The sequence below is a fragment of the Acomys russatus genome, chromosome 5 (genome assembly GCF_903995435.1).
Source record: "Acomys russatus chromosome 5, mAcoRus1.1, whole genome shotgun sequence".
NCBI lineage: Eukaryota > Metazoa > Chordata > Mammalia > Rodentia > Muridae > Acomys > Acomys russatus.
In genome coordinates this window covers 76,703,350-76,725,491 of record NC_067141.1, presented here as the reverse complement: position 1 = coordinate 76,725,491, position 22,142 = coordinate 76,703,350, and the positions used below count along the sequence as shown (strand labels likewise).

General features: G+C 44.0%; 1 protein-coding gene across 1 annotated transcript in view; it reads right to left on the bottom strand.

Annotated features, from left to right (window-relative positions):
- Positions 1-22,142, bottom strand: part of Atrnl1 (attractin like 1) — a 552,888-nt gene that overhangs the window by 197,568 nt on the left and 333,178 nt on the right. The window contains exon 27 of the mRNA XM_051146856.1: positions 515-622. Within this exon, the coding sequence (XP_051002813.1) occupies positions 515-622 (108 nt within the window). The remainder of the gene's footprint in view (positions 1-514; positions 623-22,142) is intronic.

The window sequence follows — 22,142 nt, the reverse complement described above, 5'->3', positions numbered from 1 at the left end:
ACAGCTAAAGTTCCAAAGCAACTTGTGGCCTACAGCAGGAAAAAACTTAAGTATGCAGGAACAGCACACCGAGACACATCAGACAACACACACAACACTGAACTATGTATCAAAGTGCAGCTCATCTGCACACACCCTCTGCAGTAAAACTTTCCCCACAAAGAAGGGTATGAACTGGTAAGTTGGGGCCTCAGGGGACTCTGAGGACTAAAAATGGCACTCAAATCCTTCCACCATAACTATACCTTAAACTCCATCAGCTCCTATCTGTCAGGCCAAGGCTGCCAGGTGAGCGGTCTGTCACTCTAGCCTAGGCTAATAGACTCTCCAGTGGCTTCTGTCACAGCTCATGTCATGGCATTAAAACTATGTGCCTTGAAAATACCGTAACACATGTGGCCGGGTCCTGTCAGGCTGAGATAATCAGATGTGTGTGGCTTCACAAGCAGATGCGGATTAGAGCGGTGATATAAATATGCAGATCGCCCTGGTCCCCTCAGCCCTCTGCTCCTACCTCTAACGGCCCTCGCAGGAAGTCTGTCTGCTCGGCTCCTATTTCCAGTGCCACATCAACAGAAGCAAAGGGACGGCTGGCCATCTGCTGTCGTTCTCGAAGCAGTTGCTGGAGGGGGTTAAAAATGATGTTTTAAAACAGGCTTAAAAGCACATTAAATGGAACAATATCTGGTTTCATTCCTGAACAAATGACATTGACAATTTAGCAACTGTTTTATATACATCTAGAAAGCTAAAGACGAAAACTACCTTCTCAGGCCCTGGTTCAACTTCACCGAGGCTTGAGATGTGTGGTTCTGGAAAGAACCTTTCCCCCAACCTCCATCCACAGGCCTCACAAATGTACTCAAAACCTCTTGCAGCCCCTCAGGGGCAAGGTGCTACTTACATAAAAAGTGCTACTGTGACGGTGGCTATGGCAAAATAACTCATGCATTTGTTTGCCTTAGCAGAAGGAAACATTTTATTTAAAAAGTTTAAGGAAATGAAAAAAATTCAAAATACATCAAAGGGTACCAATGAACATAACCTGCTAAGAGTAAGTTTTGTAAGTAGTAAGGATTCCCTGGTGGCTGCTGTGCGACTGGCAGGAGCTGTGGCTGCGTGTCTTCAAAACTATCAAAGCCTGTGTCCAGCATTTAAAGTGAGGGGCCGTTGCTAAGGTGCAGGCAGCCCTGTGTGCGGTCCTCCAAGGCACCACTCCCTGTTTGTGCCATTTGGGGTTCACCCAGCTGGGACCACTAAGCTAGCAAGTCCCAACCAGCTGCTAAGCTAATTTATATTCCTGCCTTTCCTTGTAATTATAATATTCATTAAGTCACGATAAGAAAAAAATTGATGACCAGCACTAGATACCACAGATCTTGTCCCCCTCATCCTATACAGCTAATAAAATTATTATTAAATATTAAAGAGGACAGGCAATGCAATTAAATACGCTTTCAAATGAGAAGAAAATCATATCACTGAAGAAGGCAGAACCCCTGAGCACAACGAATGGCTTCATTATTTATGGAGATCTGTAGGATTCCTAGGCATTAGTTGAAAACATTAACTACCAGTCTTTGTAAATGGCTGAAGCTTGGTGATGCATCATTCATAAAAGCCCCTTTGCAGATGAGGAAGGAATACACTAAGGAGAGGCAATTTGTTATCTAGCATTTGTGTGCTAATATATATAAAACAGCGCATAAACAGAGTTTAAGGCTTTGCTCCCTTATTAATAAGAGAGAATCTACCCGGTGATATATGGAACAAAGGAACTACTAATGTGTAATAGTTTAACTTCTTAACTTACACTTTTGTTGAAGTAATACACTCATAATAAATAAAGGCATAGAAATTAGAAACAAACCACTTTAACAGAGCTTCACCCTTGTGTTATTAAATGTGGCTGGTAACCAGTAGAAGTTGGTTTGTAGCTCTCTGTTTGGGTGGCTGAGAACATCTGTGCAGAATGCAAACAGTGCCATTCCCAAGCAAGCCATACTGAGGACAAAAGGCCATATGCATGTGTGTGTCCTTGGAAGAGCGTCGTAGATGTCGCCTTGCACATCCATCGACGATACTGCTGTACAGTCTGCTTTCCAAACCCTAGTCCACAAGCAGCTTGAAGAGGATGTAAATTCAAGTTTATGTTCAAAGAGTCTCTCTCTGCTTGGCTTATAAATGACACCTGCTGTGACAGAGACTTTAACAATGAAAGCTCTGTTCCCTCACCCATCTTTTGCTGGTCTCTTAAACAATAGTTAATCAATATTCATCGCCACAAATTGTCATGTCCTATGTGCCTAAGTGTCCCAAAGTGTAGTGTATTACAGTGAAACAGATACTCACAAACGTGGAGAAAAAAAATCTGTCACTGATTATTTGTTCTATTTCGAATATTTTATTTGTAAAACGCAAAGCATTTTTTAAGGGCTTGGATTTTAGGGTTTGAGCTTTTTGATGTACTTTCCTTTAAAGAACTGAATTAATTTACTCTGGGCCAGAGTGGGGCTGAGGGTCTTGTTAAGGGACTATGATGACACAATGAGGCTCTGGGCGTGACACCAAAGAGAGGAGACTGCTTTCTCAGGCCATGCCGTTCTTTGGTGTGACTTTCTAAAGGGATGACGTAGAAGACACTGTAGTTATCTCTCCCACTAGTTTCTAGTTCTCAGCTTTGTTCTTAGCAATTGTCTAATTAGTAACTGGATGCCCAACTTTCTCCATTTTTTCAGGCTAAAGAATATGCACAAATTGTGCTGACAACTTAAATTCTGAAAAAGCGAGTCGAAGTGCTGGCATGCAATCCGAACTCTGCCATTGGAAGGAAGGCCTCGCATCTGCTCGCTGCGCTCTCCAGTCTTAGATGTTTGACAACGGTCAGAGTTGGGCCTCACGATCCTTGACTCTTCTCCTCTGTGCAGCACGAGTGACGGTCTGCCCTCATTCTCATCTGTCCTCAACCCCAGCTTCTCTGCTCTGGACCAGGACCAAATTGTGTGGCCTTTCAAACAACTTGTTCTTTCTCTGTGTACAATGAGAATGACTAATATCTTCAGGCTGCGAGGTTGGGGCAGAAGAGGATGCTGCAGACCACCCAACATGGCTGGCCCTGCATGCCTGGAGACAGTGGATGGGGCGATCAGTGTGCCGACCACAAAGCGCTGCCTCCACATCTGAAGATGGCGCATGGATTACTGCCACCCCCTTCTCCTCAGCACTGGTGACACATTTGGCTCTTCTAGCCTGCCTTTTACCAAATGGTGCGTTACGAGACACTTGGAAATGTCATTACTGAACTAGACTTGGAACGGCTCTCTGACACGTGTGACTAAGAACGATAAAACTCAACTAGAAAACCAAGAGAAAATATAAAATGCTTTCTTAAGACACTTCAAAATTTATTACCCATGATTCTGGTTTTGTGTGGTAGTTTAGCATTTGTACATCTATAGGAATGCACAGAGCAGATGTATCTGTTTTATACGTGATCTGATACTGCCAATTAATCAGCTTAATCAGCACAGAACAATAAAAACCATGGAACAAACCGATCACATCACTGATGACGATAATCATGTTGCCACAAATGTTGCTGATATGAACATTTAAATATTAAAGAGATGTTCTATGGATCATTGCTTTGTCCAAAATATTTTTTGTATAGGATATCTGCTATAAAATACATCATGAATTAAATCCAAACCTAAATTTGACAACTTTTTACACCGGCTCTATCAGACGTGTATGTGGGTAACGATGATTCTAATTCATGCCGCTACTTGGCACACTGTGTCATCCTCCCAGGCCACATTAGCTGTCTTTCAAATACTGCAAGGCATAAATGACCATAATAAACCTTAGGATATTAATCTTTAAAAAGACACAATGTACGAAACAAAACTGTAACTAATTCTGCCCCAACTGTCCTCATAGCTTAGGCGTAGGCTCCCGTGTTACCCCTTGTATCACACCCAGAAGTCCCTCTCTACTACTGGGAGAGTTATGCCCCATCTCACTCCCTGCCCTTCCTCTCACATGTTTGCTTTGAGAGCTTAACTCTATGGCCAGGCTGGCCAGGAATTAAGCAATCACCTGCCTCAACCTCCCAAATGGACTGGAATCACAGATGGTCAACCACACCTACACACTTTCCCTCTGAACTGCTCCTTACACCAGCAGGGCACTAATTCTGTATATCTTCTTATTTTTACTAGAATTGTTTTTCAGACAAAAATCTATCTTTAGCAAATTCTCATCCCCCCCAAACATTTATTTGGAATTCAGTTTCATTTGTTAAATAGACAATGAATTTGAAAAAAATTTTAAACATCTAAATTTGCTTCTTATGAATGTGTGTGAGGGTGAGTTATGATAAAAAGATTTTCAAATCCACATATGGTTTCATATCATTATTCATCTCCCTCCCTGCAACTCTACAAAGACAATGAGAGAAATTTCATAAAGTCAACATGATGTATTAAGATTTTTGAAAAAAATTAGAAGTCATCAAAAAGATGTCATATTGGCATAGACTTTGCAAATTCTTATGAACAAAGGTATCCGAATTCGAGGAGATGGGTGTTGGATGTTAGTGCAACCACGATGAAACCGAAGAAACAAAACAGCACAAGTAAGCCAGTCCTCGCAGGGTAACCGTGAAAAGAGACAGCAAGTGCCATTCACTGTCCCCCGCTGTCTAGCACTGAGCCTGCATCCACCCATGGGGCCCAGACTCCATGTTCACCCATCAAGACTCAGACTCCATGTCCACCCATCAAGGCTCAGACTCCATGTCCACCCATCAAGGCCCAGATTCCATGTCCACCCATCAAGGCCCAGACTCCATGTCCACCCATCAAGGCCCAGACTCCATGTCCACCCATCAAGGCCCAGACTCCATGTCCACCCATCAAGGCCCAGACTCCATGTCCACCCATTAAGGCCCAGACTCCATGTCCACCCATTAAGGCCCAGACTCCATGTCTACCCATCAAGGCCCAGACTCCATGTCCACCCATCAAGGCCCAGATTCCATGTCCACCCATCAAGGCCCAGACTCCATGTCCACCCATCAAGGCTCAGACTCCATGTCCACCCATCAAGGCCCAGACTCCATGTCCACCCATCAAGGCCCAGACTCCATGTCCACCCATCAAGGCCCAGACTCCATGTCTACCCATCAAGGCCCAGACTCCATGTCCACCCATCAAGGGGCTTGTGGGAGTAGCCAAGCAATGTCTAATTTTATTTAAAGCCCACTCCACAAGATGGGCCTAGAGACTAGATAGCTTAGGACCTATGGTAAAACGGTCTTCGCGGGCATAACTATGGCCAGCCTAGCTCAGTCGGTCTACCAGGGCATGTCCACGGCCAGCCTAACCGAGATGGTCCTCCTAGGTACGTCCACGGCCAGCCTAACCCAGGTGGTCCTCCTAGGTATGTCTACGGGCAGCCTATCCCAGACGGTCCTCCTAGGTATGTCCACGGCCAGCCTAACCCATTTGGTCCATCCGGGCACATCCACGGGCAGCCTAACCCAGGTGGTCCTCCCAGACACATCCACGGCCAGCCTAACCCAGTTGGTCCATCTGGGCACATCCACGGGCAGCCTAACCCAGGCGGTCCATCCGGGCACATCCATGGGCAGCCTAACCCAGGCGGTCCACCTGGGCATGTCCACAGCCAGCCTAACCCAGGCGGTCCTCTCTGACACTCAGTTCTAGGTGACTCCAGACCCTGTCAGCTGTCAACTGAGACTGACCAACATCTCTGTAAGTCATCACATGCACTATATAATTTGCACAAATTTGCTAATATCTCTTATCATTTTGGAGTAGATGAGGAAAGAATAGGCTTTGAAAGAATCAGGAATTTTATCTTCTGACTAACACATTCTGGCATAGCCAATTTCTACTATTCTTTTACTTGTGTGCGAGTACAGATCTCATACACAAAGAAAGCCAATGTGTGAACCACTCATCAAAATAATTTGTATTTCCATTAATAGTGAGGTTAATTTCCCATGAAAAACTCTGATCACATATATGTTTATGTTTATTCTATGCTTGGCAGCACCGTTTGCTTTGTCCATCGGTGACAAAAGAAAACTTTACGTCATCCATTAGCAACAAGATATTTTCACGCATTAGCAAACGGAAGCTAAGTCTCAGCTCCTGCTGCCTTCTCAAGACGTCTCCAGAGCAGACTCTTGTTCCTGTCTCTTCTGAAGGATGGGTCTCTCCTTTGATGACAAATGCATTCATATCCGGACTTGCTTGATGAAAAGGATTTAATATAATTACTCATTAATTAATTGTACCACATATGATCTATTATGTTCCAGTTGCTTCTCTCAGATTCGATGTGGGAGGTCTATCCATTAACTTTCTGAGCCACTGGCTTGGAGGCTGGAAGGGGCTGGGCCACTGGTCCTCGCATCCTTCTGCGCTCCCAGGGGAGTTACTTAGACTCCAAGAGTTGAAAGCAACAAAGCTTCCAGAGGAATCTTAGTGAACAAAACACCAAGTGCCTGTGAACACACTGCAGCCTTACAGTCACCTCTCCCTCACACACCCCCAACACCCTCTCCCTCACACCCCACACACCCTCTCCCTCACATCCTCCACATCACACCCCACCATGTCATTTCTCTCTGTGTCTCTGTCTCTGTCTCTGTCTCTGTCTCTCTCTCTCTCTCTGTCTCTCTCTCAGCTGAAGATTGAATCCAGGGCATAAGGTATGCTAAGCAACCTATAGAAATCTTTGCAAGGTTACTTCATGTAATTTCAAAATGAAAATGTAGATTTTAAAGCCCTGTCTTTGTTGACATAGATGGTGTCACTGACAGAATTTGCCAAAGATGATCTCATTTCAGGAGAAAAGAAATTACCCTGCAGGACGATGCGCTGAGAAGAGTGGTAAAAGTCAGCATTGCTCGTGAAGGGGACCAGTAGGAAGTGCAATAAAAATACTTAGAGACAGTATTTTTGATTTTTTAAAAGGGTAAAAACAAAATGCATACTACCTATTTTAAAAATAATCGGTACTGAAAATGATACTGTTGTTTTATCCAAGTTGTACCTATTCACCTTGCCTTATACAAACAAATACTACAGAAAAGAAATTGTGGTGGAAAACATAAAATGGCTAGGCAAAACAACAACAACAAACAAAAACAAAAAAGAAAAAAAAACATGGCAAGAAAAGCTCTAGATAAAGAGAAAACAGAGGCCTAATAGAGACTTGTCACTTGCCCAAGTCCTAGACACAGTAGGTGAGTGACCCAAAGCATAGGAGGTTAATGATGAAAAGTGTATTTCAACCTCACAAACCCACAGTTCTAACTTCCCACCCAGTAATTTACCACAAGAGAGGCCTCAGTGTCCTGGCTGCCACCTCAGGGCAACCGTGCCGCTGCCACACAAGCACCGGGCATAAACTGCACAATGGCCTCACAAACGGTTTCCAGAAATATCCACGCTGCCCAACACTTTGACACCAAAGCCATGAAATGTGGAGGAGCAAGCAAGTCCTGGCCTAATACAACAAAGGAGGCCGGAACAACAGAGCGGACAGTTCAGAATTAGCGGCAATGGGCGAGCTTGAGCTTCAGATGTGAGGCACCGGGCGCGTACTGCTCCGCGGCTAACCGGAGGCTCATCAAGCTAAAGAGGGATCAGATGGTGCCTTGAGTTCCTCGGGGCATGAGCAAAACGAAACAGACCCATTTCTTTCTTTTTTCTTTTTCTTTTTCTTTTTTTAAGGCAAAGGTTTTCTTTCTATTACTCAGAAAGTCCTATTCTTTGGAGTAAGAGGCAGCGTGGAACCAAAAGACTCAAGAAACATGTCTCCAATCCTCGAATAAAGGAACATAAGGTACCACCCAGAAAACAGTAACAGCAGTTAATCTCAAATACAATGAATTTCCTCTCCCAGTAAGCAGCAAAAGGTCACTTCTGTATGCAGCTCTCGCTAATACAAAAGGCCAGGTGGTTGTAATTTATCTGAGCAAATCAAAAGGAGCAGAGAGAAGCGCACTGAAAAGGTCATTTAAAAGCTCCGTCCTCAGATCGGATGTGCAGTGCACGTGAATCCTCAACAGCACGATGCGGACCTGGACAACGGGGCTTTCCAAACCTGAACTTGAAAGGGAAAAATTAATAAATAAAAAGCCCCCAGTAGCGTTCGCGCCCTCACAGTGTAGTATCAGGCACTTCCCTGTGTGAGCGAGAGAAATCCAGGAGGTGTGCCGCGTGACACAGCCAGCCTCCAGAGCTGCCCTCCAGGTAACTTAGGACTGAGCACTTCCGAGAAGGAGGCACGTCAGTACTGTAGGCACCCTCTCCTTCAAAGACCAGATCTGCAACACAAAGCTGCTCCTCTCCTCCATTAGGGAAGTCAGTTCGGTGCTCATGATTCATTCCGCCCATCACGGGTTCACTTTCTCCCAGGACAACACGGCCCAGGCAGCTTTGCTATGAGGCGCTCAGCAGCAGTGCTGAGGTGTCTGTGACGCTGCAGTTCTGCAAGAGCTGCTTAGATCTCCAACGACACAGACAAGACCCAAACTCTGGAAATGGCCTCATCAATACTCTAAATAGTTGTTCTTTTAAAGAAAATGTGGTTATTTCATTATTAGTTAATGGGATTATTTGTAGTTCAGTATTGAAAAACTTTAAAAATAGTCCTTTCTTTGGTACAATAGTTCTTCTTAAATCATCTGCTAATTATAATTTAAAATGTCTCCACTGGGAAATACCCAGGATGTTCATTGACTTTCTGTAGTGATAAATGAACACATAGTTTTGCCTTTAATATTTTGTGAAGAGAACCAGGAGTTAATCGTTTTTAGAGAACTAAGTAGGGTTTTATTAGTGTAATGTCAAAATAATACTAGATGGAGTCACCAGTACAAAAGACCAAGTAAGCACAAAGTTCATGACTTAATTTTTTTTATTAATTTATTCTTGTTACATCTCTATGTTTATCCCATCCCTTGTATCCTCCCATTCCTCGCCCCCCATTTTCCCCTTATTCCCCTCCCCTATGACTGTTCCTGAGGGGGATTACCTCCCCCTGTATATGCTCATAGGGTATCAAGTCTCTTCTTGGCAACCTGCTGTCCTTCCTCTGAGTGCCACCAGGTCTCCCCCTCCAGGGGACATGGTCAAATGTGAGGCACCAGAGTACGTGAGAAAGTCATATCACACTCTCCACTCAACTGTGGAGAATATTCTGACCATTGGCTAGATCTGGGAAGGGGTTTAAAGTTTACCACCTGTATTGTCCTTGGCTGGTGCCTTAGTTTGAGCGGGACCCCTGGGCCCAAATCTGCCTATCATAATGTTCCACTTGTAGGTTTCTAGGACCCTCTGGATCCTTTTATTTTGCTATTCTCCCATGCGTCTCTCATTTAGAGTCCCAATAGGATGTCCTCCCCTCTGTCCCAGTTTCCTGGTTAGTGAAGGCTTTCGTGGGACATGCCCCTTGGGCTAGTATGCAGATATAAGTGAGTATATACCATTTGATTCTTTCTGCTTCTGGGTTAACTCACTCATTATGATCATTTCTAGCTCAATCCATTTATCCACAAATTTCGGGAATTCCTTATTTTTAATAGCTGAGTAGTATTTCATAGTGTAAATGTACCACAGTTTCTTTATCCACTCTTCTACTGAGGGACACTTAGGCTGTTTCCATGTTCTGGCTATTATGAATAAGGCTGCTATGAACATGGTTGAGCAAATTTTCTTGTTGTGTGCTGGAGCATCTTCTGGGTATATTCCAAGGAGTGGAATAGCTGGGTCTTGAGGAAGCCCTATTCCCATTTTTCTGAGATAGCACCAGATAGATTTCCAAAGTGGCTGTACTAGTTTGCATTCCCACCAGCAATGAAGGAGTGTTCCTCTCTCCCCACATCCTCGCCAGCATGTGGTGTCACTTGAATTTTTGATCTTAGCCATTCTGATGGTTGTAAGATGGAATCTCAGAGTTGTTTTGATTTGCATTTCCCTGATGACTAAGGAGGTTGAGCATTTCTTTAAGTGTTTCTCAGCCATTTGATACTCCTCTGTTGAGAATTCTCTGTTTAGTTCCAAGCCCCATTTCTCAATTGGGTTATTTGGTTTGGTGGTGTTTAATTTCTTGAGTTCTTTATATATTTTGGATATTAGACCTTTGTCAGATGTAGGGTTGGTGAAGATTTTTTCCCAGTCTGTAGGCTGTCGCTTTGTTCTCTTGACAGTGTCTCCTGCCTTACAGAAGCTTCTCAGCCTCATGAGGTCCCATTTATTAATGGTTGACATTAAGGCCTGGGCCGCTGGTGTTCTGTTCAGGAAGTTGTCTCCTGTGCCAATATGTTCCAGGCTCTTTCCCACTTTTTCCTCTAAGTGGCTTAGTGTCTCTGGTTTTATGTTGAGGTCTTTAATCCACTTGGATTTGAGTTTTGTGCAAGGTGACAAATATGGGTCCAGTTTCATTTTTTTACACATAGACCTCCAGTTAGACCAGCACCATTTGTTGAAGATGCTATCCTTTTTCCATTGAATGGATTTGGCTTCTTTGTCAAAATCAAGTGACCATATGTGTGTGGATTCATATCTGGGTCTTCGATTTGATTTCACTGATCAACCAGCCTGTTGCTGTGCCAGTACCATGCTGTTTTAATTACTATTGCTTTATAGTACAGTTTGAGATCAGGTATGGAGATTCCTCCGGAGCACCTTTTATTGTACAAGATTGTTTTAGCTATTCTGAGTTTTTTGTTTTTCCATATGAAGTTCAGAATTGAACTTTCAATGTCTTTAAAAAATTGTGTAGGTATTTTGATAGGGATTGCATTGAATCTGTAGATTGCTTTTGGTAGGATGGCCATTTTTACTATGTTAATTCTCCCGATCCATGAGCAAGGAAGATCATGCCATCTTCTCAGGTCATCTTCAATCTCTTTCTTCAGAGTTTTGAAATTTTTTTCATACAAGTCCTTCACTTGCTTAGTTAGGGTAACTCCTAGATATTTTATATTGCTTGTGGCTAATGTGAAGGGTGTGGTTTTCCTAATTTCTTCCTCTGCAAGCTTGTCATTTGTGTATAGGAAGGCTACAGACTTTTTTGAGTTAATTTTGTATCCAGCCAATTTGCTGAAGGTGTTTATCAGCTTTAGGAGTTCTCTGGTGGAATTTTGAGGGTCACTTATGTACACTATCATATCATCTTCAAATAGGGATAATTTGACTTCCTCCTTTCCCATTTGGATGCCGTTGATCTCCTTTTGCTGTCTTATTGCTCTGGCTAGAACTTCGAGTACTATATTGAAGAGATATGGAGAGGGTGGGCAGCCTTGCCTTGTTCCCGATTTTAGAGGAATTTCCTTGAGTATCTCACCATTTACTTTGATTTTGGCTATTGGCTTGCTGTATATAGCCTTTATTATTTTGAGGAAAGTGCCTTGTATCCCCGATCTCTCTAAAACTTTAAACATGAATGGATGTTGAATTTTATCAAATACTTTCTCTGCATCCAAGGAGATGATCATGTGGTTTTTTATTTTCAGTTTGTTTATATGGTGGATTACATTGATGGATTTCCGTATATTAAACCATCCCTGCATGCCTGGCATGAAGCCTGCTTGGTCATGATGAATGATATCTTTGATGTGTTCCTGTATTTGTTTTGCAAGTATTTTATTTAGTATTTTTGCATCTATGTTCATAAGAGAAATTGGTCTGAAATTCTCTTTCTTTGTTGAGTCTTTGTGAGGTTTAGGTATCAATGAGACTATGGCCTCATAGAATGAATTTGGTAATTTTCCATCCATTTCTATCTTTTGGAGTAGCTTGAAGAGTATCGGTATTAGCTCACCCTTGAAGGTCTGGTAGAATTCTGCACTGAAACCATCTGGCCCTGGGCTTTTTTTGGTTGGGAGACCATCGATGATTGCTTCTATTTCTGTAGGGGAAATGGGACTATTTAGCTTGTTTATCTGTTCTTCATTCAACTTTGGCAAGTGAAATTGATCAAGAAAATCGTCCATTTCCTTTAGATTTTCAAATTTTGTGGCGTATATGCCTTCAAAGTAGGATCTTATGATTCTTTGAATTTCTTCAGTGTCTGTTGTTATGTCTCCCTTTTCATTTCTGATTTTGTTGATTTCAATACTGTCTCTCTGCCTTTTAGTTAGTTTGGCTAATGGTCTGTCTATCTTGTTGATTTTCTCAAAGAACCAGCTTTTGGTTTTGTTGATTCTTTGGACTGTTTTCTTAGTTTCTAATTTGTTAATTTCAGCCCTGAGTGTGATTATTTCCAGGCGTCTACTCCTCTTGGGTGTTTCTGCTTCTTTTTTTTCTAGGGCTTCCAGTTGTGTTGTTAAGATGCTTATGTGCGATGTTTCCAATTTCTTTTTAAAGGCACTTAGTGCTATGAATTTTCCTCTTAGCACTGCTTTCAATGTATCCCACAAATTTGGGTATGTTGTTTCTTCATTTTCATTGAATTTCAGAAACTCCTTGATTTCTTTCTTTATTTCTTCCCTCACCCAGGTGTCATTTAGCAGAGAGTTGTTTAGTTTCCATGTACGTGTAGGCTTTTTGTTATTTCTGTTGTTGTTGAATTGCAGCCTAAGAGCATGGTGATCTGATAGGATACAAGGTATTATTTCAATCCTCTTGTATCTATTGAGGCTTGCTTTGTGACCTACGATGTGATCAATTTTGGAGAAGGTTCCATGGGGTGCAGAGAAGAAGGTGTATTCTTTCTTGTTTGGGTGAAAGGTTCTATAGATATCTGTTAGATCCATTTGACCCATGGTATTGGTTAATGATGTTATTTCTTGGCTTAGTTTCTGTTTCAATGACTTATCCTTCAGTGAGAGTGGGGTGTTGAAGTCTCCCACTATTATTGTGTGGGGATCGATGTGTGGTTTAAGCTTTTTTAGGAGATCTTTTACAAATGTGGGTGCCCTTGTATTGGGAGCATAGATGTTCAGAATTGTGATGTCATCTTGGTTGACTTTACCTTTGATGAGTACGAAGTGTCCTTCCTCATCCCTTTTGATTAATTTTGGTTGAAAGTCTATTTTGTTCGATACTAAAATGGCTACGCCTGCTTGCTTCTTGTGACCATTTGCTTGGAATATTTTTTCCAATCTTTTACCCTGAGGTAATGCCTTTCATTATGGGTGAGATGTGTTTCTTGAATGCAGAAGAATGTTGGATCTTGTTTATGTACCCATTCAGTTAGTCTGTGTCTTTTTATTGGAGAATTGAGGCCATTGATGTTGAGAGATATTAATGACCAGTGACTGTTAAGAGTCTTAATTTTGATGTTGTTTCCAGTTGAGCATTTCTTTGGTTGTGTTTTTGCCATGGTATAGTTATCTATTTCCTGGGTAGTTTTGGTTGTAGCTTGACCGTTTGGGATGGAGTTTTCCTTCTAGTACCTTCTGTAAAGCTGGATTTGTGGATAGGTACTGTTTGAATTTGCTTTTGTCCTGGAATATTTAGTTTTCTCCATCAATGGTTATTGATAATTTTGCTGGGTAAAGTAGTCTGGCCTGGCATTTGTGGTCTCTTAGGGTTTGCAGGATCTCTGTCCAAGCCCTTCTGGCTTTTATGGTCTCTGCTGAGAAATCGGGTGTAATTCTGATAGGTTTACCATTAAATGTTATTTGGCCCTTTCCCCTTGCAGCTATTAATATTTTTTCTTTGTTCTGCATGTTTTGTGTTTTGATTATTATGTGGCGGGCAGTTTTTCTTTTCTGGTCAATTCTATTTGGTGTTCTGTAGGCCTCTTGTATGTTTATAGGCATTTCTTTCTTTAGATTGGGGAAATTTTCTTCTATGATTTTGTTGAGAATAGTTTCTGGGCCCTGGAGTCTGATGTCTTCTCTTTCTTCAATGCCTATTATCCTCAGATTTCTTCTTTTCATGGTGTCCTTAATTTCTTGGATGTTTTGTGTCAGGAGTTTTCCAGATTTGGCATTTTCTTTAATGGTTGATTCAATATCTGTGATTGTATCTTCTAGACCTGAGATTCGTTCTTCCATCTCTTGGATTCTGTTAGAAAAGCTCACCTCTGTGTTGCTCGCCTTCTTCTCTGAGGTCTCATGTTCTCGTTTTTCTTCGGTCTGTGTGTTTATTATTGAATCCATTTTCATTTTCAGATCTTGAACTGATTTTTTGATTTCTTTCATCTGATTTTTTGTATATTCCTGAGTTTCTTCCATTGCCTCTTTATAGGTCTTCAGAGCTTGAACCATTTTATTTATTTCTTTCATCTGTTGTTTGCATTTTCCTGCAATTTTTCCAGTTCCACTCTATGTGCTTCTTTTATGTCTCTCACCTGTTTGTCTGCGTCTTCCTGCATTTGATTACGAATTTTATTTGTTTCCTCCATTATCATCCTCATTACTAAGGATTTGAGGTCATTTTCTTGTATTTCCGTTGTATTTGAGTTCTCTGGGTTGTTTTCTTTGGGATAGCTGGAAAATGGAGACGCCATGTTGTTTTGGTTTTTTTTTTTTTTTTTTTTTTTTTTTTTGGCGTATGCTTTTTCGTTGTCCTTTAGACATCTTGCCATCTTTGTTTTTGTTGGGTAGCTTCCAGAGTTGGATGGAGGGTGTCTGACGATAGATTCACTTGTTTTCTCATGATTTCCCTAGGCTGGGAGCTCAAAGCTTCACTGGTGTGGATGTTAGGAGGTTAGCCCTGTTGTTCTGGTCTCTCACAGCCAGTGATCTTCAGCCCCCCTGTGCTGTGGATCCTGCAATTGTTCTGGGTCTCTGAACGAGCGTTGGGTCAGGCCAAGGTATCCACAGCCTTCTGTGTTCCCTGCCAAGTCCAGCCAGGAACACTGGGCCCGAACCACGGGCTGAACTCAGCTAGATTCTCAGGGCCTGAACCGTCTGCCGAGCTCAGCTAGGGATTCTGGGCCCAAAATGCACACAGGGTTCAGCCAGAATTTTTGGGCTAGGACTACGCACCAAGCTCAGCTAGGGCCTTTTGGCCCAAAGTGCGTGCTGTGGTCAGTTATTGACTCAGGGCCCGAACTGTCCACCAATCTCAGCCAGGAATTCTGGATTCAAACTGCACACTGTGTCCAACCAGAGTCTTAGAGCTGGTGGAACCGAGCGCTCTGTCCAGCCTGCGCCACAGCAGGAGAACTGCGGCTGCTCTGAGTTAGCGCCAGTGGTGGAACCAAGTGCTCTGCCCAGACTGTGTCACCGCAGGGGAGCTGCCGCTGAGCTGAGGTGGTGCCTAGGATGGAACTGAGCACTCCACCAAGCCTGCGCCACAGCAGGAGAACTGTGGCTGCTCTAAGCGCCAATGGCGGAACCAAGTGCTCTGCCCAGACTGTGTCACTGCAGGGGAGCTGCCGCTGAGCTGAGGTGGCGCCTAGGGTGGAACTGAGTGCTTGGCCAAGCCTGCGCCACAGCAGGAGAACTGCGGCTGCTCTGAGTTAGCGCCGGTGGTGGAACCAAGTGCTCCGCCCAGACTGTGTCACTGCAGGGGAGCTGCCGCTGAGCTGAGGTGCTGCCTAGTGTGGAGCTGCGCACTCCACTAAGCCTGCGCCACAGCAGGGGAGCTGTGGCCGAAGCTGAGTTAGTGCCTCGGGCAGAATTGCTAGCTGGGCCGGGCCAGTACCCGGGACTCTGTGGCCAAACTGTCCGCCGAGTCCAGTCTGGGTCCTAAGGCTCCACACAACCCAAATCCTGCCCCGAGTCCCCTCTTCCGCAGCAACTCCCACCAGCCACCACACCAATCGCCTCCACTGGAAGGCTATGAGCTACAAACCTCAGCCACCGCTGCTGGTGCCGCTGGTGCTGCTGCCTCTGCCGCTGCCGCTCCGATCAGAGAAAATCCACGCTCCTCCCATGTGCAGGGGCACACAGGTCCTCCGCACCCTGGTCCCTCCGAACCGTGGAGCACTCCTGCTGCCGTGATGTTCGGACCTCGGTGTTCCTGGCTCAGAAATCTGTGCAATTCCCTGAATTGTTCACTGGAGCCTCCAAACGTGGTCCACACTGCTCGCCGCCATCTTGGATCCCCCCTGCTCGCCGCCATCTTGGATCCCCTGACTTAATTTTTTAAAACAACTGATTTTGGTTGTCTCCATTTTAAATGTCAAGGATAGTTTGATAGAGAACAGATTATTCCAATTGGTGCACACTGGTTTCTTTACAGTATTTGAAACACCATTCCATGCACAAAACTCAGAATACATGGGAGGCAGTGGCCAATACTAGACGTACTGCAATAATTCATTTTTAAGATGGAATTCTAGGGCCGCCTCATCCACCAGCAGAGTGTGATCACTTCTGTCTTCTCTGACAGACAGTAAACAGGCCTGAGATCGCCTACTGTTGAGGAGCCAAAACCACCTTAGCAAGCCTCACAGTGCATACTGCTGGGCTCTTACACTGAACATAGGTACAATCCCCTGTTGGGAGCTTTGGGACCATTAAAATTAAGAAAGACACTAACTTGATTTATAAAAATTTCTTCAAGCACATGTTAAGTATTTGAAAATGTTCTCACACCTTCAGTTCACACAGATGGGCTAGTGTGACACTTCCCACTCATTGTTTACCCACAGCGGCCTGTGAGGCATCCTGCTCTGGGCAGAGCGCCAGGCAAGTGCTCTTGGCCTCAAGGCGCTTTCTCTGCTTCATGAGTGGGGCCAGTGTGTCCAGTGTAGGTTCTCAGTGGTGTTTGTGCCCGCCTCTCTTCACGTGTAAGGTGAGCGTGGCACTGGCATGCGGTCAGCCTCGTAGGCCAGTGTGTCTTGTGTAGGTTCTCAGTGGTGTTTGCGAGGGCCTCTCTCTCTTCACGTGTAACATGAGCGTAGCACTGGAATGCCGTCAGCCTCCTTTAGAACATGCTAGACCTATTCCTCAGAACCCAGACGAGCTTGTACTCTTTTCTGAGACAAGATGGTAGGGCGGACTTCCTCTTGCCGTTCCCATTTCTGTACTCTTGCTGGCCCTGATTTGGAGCCCCAGGTCTTTCTTATACTAAATACAAAGACAAGTCTCCCCCACTTAGCACTGGTATGAGGTGAGCTATTCTAAAAATAAACTCAAAACTTCCTATTGATTTAAAAAATTTCAACTTGTAACATTGTGGTTGCCATTGTAATTTATCTTTGATTACAGAATTCTCTTTGAACTGCTGTGTTAAGTCTCCCATCCATGGCCCTTTGTGTTTGACTCCTATCACAGTCCCTTGACCAGATAGGCTGAGGACCAACAAGACTATGAACTGCCAAACTGCTAGCGATCTGGAGCCAATTCTAAAGCTGCTTGTTGGTCGGCTCAGGCCCCTTCACACCCCAGGGTTCTGTCCCTGTGGCAGTGCAAACAGAGTGGATACAGCCTACGGTCTTCTCTGGAGACAAGTGCAGTCCCTGGTTACAAGGGAAACTGGGGAAACTAGGTCCGTTTCCTTTATTTGTAAGTCCTGTGAAATCGCCCTTTACCCATGGCTGTGCACAGAGAATAAGCAGTCAGCTTCCAGCACAGTTTCACACGGTGGCTCCACTTCCTCGTGGTCAGTCCCTCAACAGCTGGTGGCTGGGTGGCTCTCTTGATTCAACCTCACAGTTCGAGAATGTTCTAAAGAGTTCTGTGCCTTGTTCTGAATCCTCACTGCTTCACCTATTAACTGGTGTGTTTTCCTGAATTAAATGATTTATGATATTTTTTTCAATCACCAAACATACATGATGGTACAGCAATTAGCCTACAATTTCTCTCTATTCTTCATATTTCTTTTTTTAAACCAATTTGCCCCCCAAACTCTAAATTTTTATAACCAAGACATTTAGTTCTTGGTTGATAAAAATTTTAAATGGATCAAGGAAAAGAGATGAATTTTTTATTACCCCATTAGAACCTCTCTTTGAAAGTGGACACCTCCTAAAAAGCAATACCGAACTACGACTGTGGGCCCTGCCTAGAATCCTGAACAAGTTGAAAAGGAGAAAGTAGAATTACAGAGCTAATACCTTTATTTTTTTAATGCCATATACTGTGTCTACATTTACAAGTTAGATAAGCTTCTTCATTGCCCTGGGGGTAGAGCACGTCCCCAAGCACCTGGCGACAGTGAGGGGCACTAGTGCCACTCATGACTGAAGCCTTGAGGGTGACCTTTTACATAAAGGTAACAGCAGATACAGTGGAAATAAGTACTTAATTATAAAACCTTAATTGGCTTTAGATGGTTCTGCATTAGGCTTAGGTAGCCATACTGGTACCTTTACCTAAAGTTCCATTCTTCCCTGACCGTTCCATTTAAAGTGTAAGTTACTTTCACAAACACAGACTGAACACACACGCACAAGCCCTCACGGAGCTGAAATGTGCTGTGTGCACTACCAGAGATGACCAGTAATTATCAACCTTGACCAATTGTGAACCCTGCAAGCTAAAATAATGGCTGACCGGGCAAGACACGCCCACTGACATGCCCACTGGTGTAAGCTACAATAATGGCTGACCTGGCAAGACACGCCCACTGACATGCCCACTGGTGTAAGCTACAATAATGGCTGACCGGGCAAGACACGCCCACTGACACGCCCACTGGTGTAAGAGTGATTCACTATCAAGGGAGCAACAACTGCTCTCCAATTCAATTCAAGTCCAGCTCCACTAGATGAAACCGGAGCAGAGGGCCTGCGGATCGTAATCCCCGGGGCAGGACCCACTGTTGTTATCCTGCTAAATGCACAGCAGCAGCATTAAATCAACTCCTAGATCTGTGCCTCTCTCCACCTTCCTCAGAAGAGTTTCTCTCTGCGGCAGCTGGGGATGAACACAGAGATCCACAGCTCATCAAGGTGCAGAGAGCAAGAGACTGCGGGATGCTGGGTCCTAAAGGGGACAACTGTGTCACAGGTCCTCTCCTCACAGCTTAGGGATATTTGAGGAAGAAGGGGCGGGGAGACTGTAAGGGCCAGACACAGTGGACGAGCCAGCGTCTTCCAGACGCAGCAGAGCCACCGCGCATATAAACTCACAACAGATGTGATGGCGGCACAAGCCTATGCGATCTCAGTGCAAACTGAACCCCAGCACGGAGAGGGAGGGTGCCACGAATACACACAATACCAAGGCATTGAAGGAAGCGTTGGCAAACAGTATGTGCTGGGAGAAGGAGAGCTACATTTCTTTAGGAATGCTGCCCCTGGCAAGGCCACCATTCAAGGCTACATTTGTACAAACATATGGGCAGCACAAATTGGACTAGATAGGTTAAAAAAAAAAAGACAAGGACTCAAATTTGGCTAAGTAGGGAAAGGGTGTAGATCTGGGAAGAGGTGGGGGAGGGGTCAGGACAATCACAACACATTGTGCAAAATTCTCAAGGTAACAGAAAAGGTAAAATTAAAACCATACTTTTTGAGTGTGTCTATGGTAAGTGCAAAAGGATGTGTATGTGCATGTTTGTGTGCCTGTGTGTGAGACCGAGGGGTAGATACTGGAGCATCATCCTTGAATGCTCTCCATGTTATGTTTCAAGACAGAGTCTCTCACTAAATCTGTATCTCACTGGTTGGTTATGCTGGCTAGCCAACAGGCTCTGGGGATCCACCGGCCTCTGCCTCTCACCCCACGCTCAGTGCTGACTTGTATGTGAAGATGAAATAACCTGAAGACCAACACCCAGACCCTCTAGCCTGTGGGGCAGCACATCTGTTCACTAAACCACTTCACCAATCTATTTTCCTTTCCTTTACAGTTAGGTACTTTAAAATGACACACTCAAGTCTTTTCACAGGACTTGCACCCTCAGTCTAGGTCACCACTTTCTCTCAGCATTGTCTGTGTTATCAAAGTTGAGCGTGTAAACAGATCACATCTCCAGCTTTAAGTGAAGGAATGCTCAGCTTCTGCTGTCTCTCTACAATTCCTCTACCTGAGGACCATGTGTGTAACTTACCTGCAGGAGAAGACAATTTATCACAACACGTGATAACACACACTTCTCAGGTCAGGGGGATTCTGAAACTAATTCAAGTGCCATATCAATTGGAACCACCATGTCTTAAATATAAGATGATTCACAGGTCTCTTTTCCATTCCTTATCTGAGAAATACTAGCTTGGTTCAGGAGCATTGGTCCTGTCTTAGGGTATCTATTACTGTAATGAAACACCATGGCCAAGGCAATTTGGGGAGGAAAGGGTTCAATAAAATAATTCATTATCAAAAGCAGCGAGGGTGGGAACTCAGGCAGGGCAGGAACCTGGAGGCAGGAGCTGATGCAGAGGCCATGGAGGGTGCTGCTTACTGGCTTGCTCACCATGGCTTGCTCAGCCTGCTTTCTTACAGAACCCAGGATTACCAGCTCAGAGGTAACACCACCCACAAAGCCTGTTCTTCTCCATTGATTAATAACAAGGAAAATGCCTCAAAGCTGGATCTTATGGAGGGACTCTCTGAATTGAGACACTCTCTGATGTCTCTGCTCTGTGTCAAGTTGACATAGAACTACCCAGCACAGATCTTTGGTGTCAGGAGCGTCACATGATAAAATTAAATGACTTGATGACATAGCTGTTGCAAAGCTTCTGAATTTGACATGCATCTCTGTATATTTTCACTGCAAGTTTACTTTTTCTTTTACTATAATGAAGAATTCTATATATTAATCTCCATCAATCATTAGATAATCAAAAGCTGCCACAGCACAGGATGGCTTGCAAAGGTTGTAAATAATAGCAAGAAAGGGCATTTCAAGAAAGAAAATGAGGCTTTCTTCACCTAATTCTGCATTCCAGATTTACATTCTACTTATAAAAATGATATTTAAAGCCCAAGCATTAATTTATAGAAGAAGAGTTTAATGATTTGCCAAGCGAGTGGCTGTAATGGCCAGACTGGTGCCCAGGGCGTGTGGACTGAGTGACGGCAGCCGGATAGCTAAGTGACAGGTTTGCTCAGGGTAACCTGCTTCACAGTTCTCTGTAGGTCCCGCGAGGCCGAGTGACCAGAAGCTGCCGCACACTACAGGCGCTGCCTGTCCCCTCTCCTTATCCGACACTCTATACTTCCCTTGTTTTCCCCTTCAAATACCTCAAACTTTCTCTGAGTCCTCCAGATATTTCCTGTCCCTTTCTGACACCCTAGGCACAGGAAGTAAGTTCCAGTGTCTGTGCATGAGCAAAGGTTTGTGATGTGAGCACTTGACACACAGCTACAGTTGCGTCAGTAACTTATCTGACGTAAGCCTTGCTCACAACACACTGCCGTATGAATCCATACGAAACACGCATCCATCCATATAAATGTTGGATATGCAAGGTCCTAGAATGTGTGGTGTGGCCACCTGATAGGGTCACCTAACATAGTGGTAAGGACTTTAGGACTCTCTTAATTAATGTAACAATGACAATTTGAAAGCTACCAAGGTCAAATAAGTATCTGAGTTGTTGGGAGATGAATGATTTTTACAAATACTATTGAAATATTTCTGAAATTGTATCTGTTCTTTGGTTGCTTTCATCCACTATTGCTTTGCATTGGTGATAAAAGTAACAAACCTGGCATTTAATCACTTCATTAAGTGAATGCCACTGTCATCCACAAAGCATGTGGCTACGTTGTTCCCTCATTAACACGCGTTTATACCCCACTCTCCCGATTCGTCACTTGGTTGCTTCAAAAACGTGAGATGATTGACCAAGCAAACTTAACACAGATGCTATGCTGACCTCAAAAAGTAAACCATATCTGTATTTTAAATCGGGTCGGAAGTTACTACGGGCTTGTCAATCTGATTAGCATGCAGGAGACGTCAGAAGACACACGGCACAGTGTCAAGTGCCAGCCTGTGGCAACTCTCCTGCCGACACTTCTGTGCGCTCTTACACTAACAGTTGTGAGGCTTACTGTATTCTGCTGACTTAAGACATCTAATTGTAAATGGTGCAAGCATTACCTCCAGAGAATAAGAAATGCACCAGACATGACAAGGCTTCCTCTGGTGGGAAACAGGAAGGGCGCCGTGTGTAACGCCCTGGCAAGGAGGCTGTCTTCACTTAAAGACACAGTGACAGCCTCAAAGAAGCAGCGTCTAAAAGGGGAGAGGGAAGCTATGGATGTCCAGGTGTATCTTAGACTTTTAATCTTACAC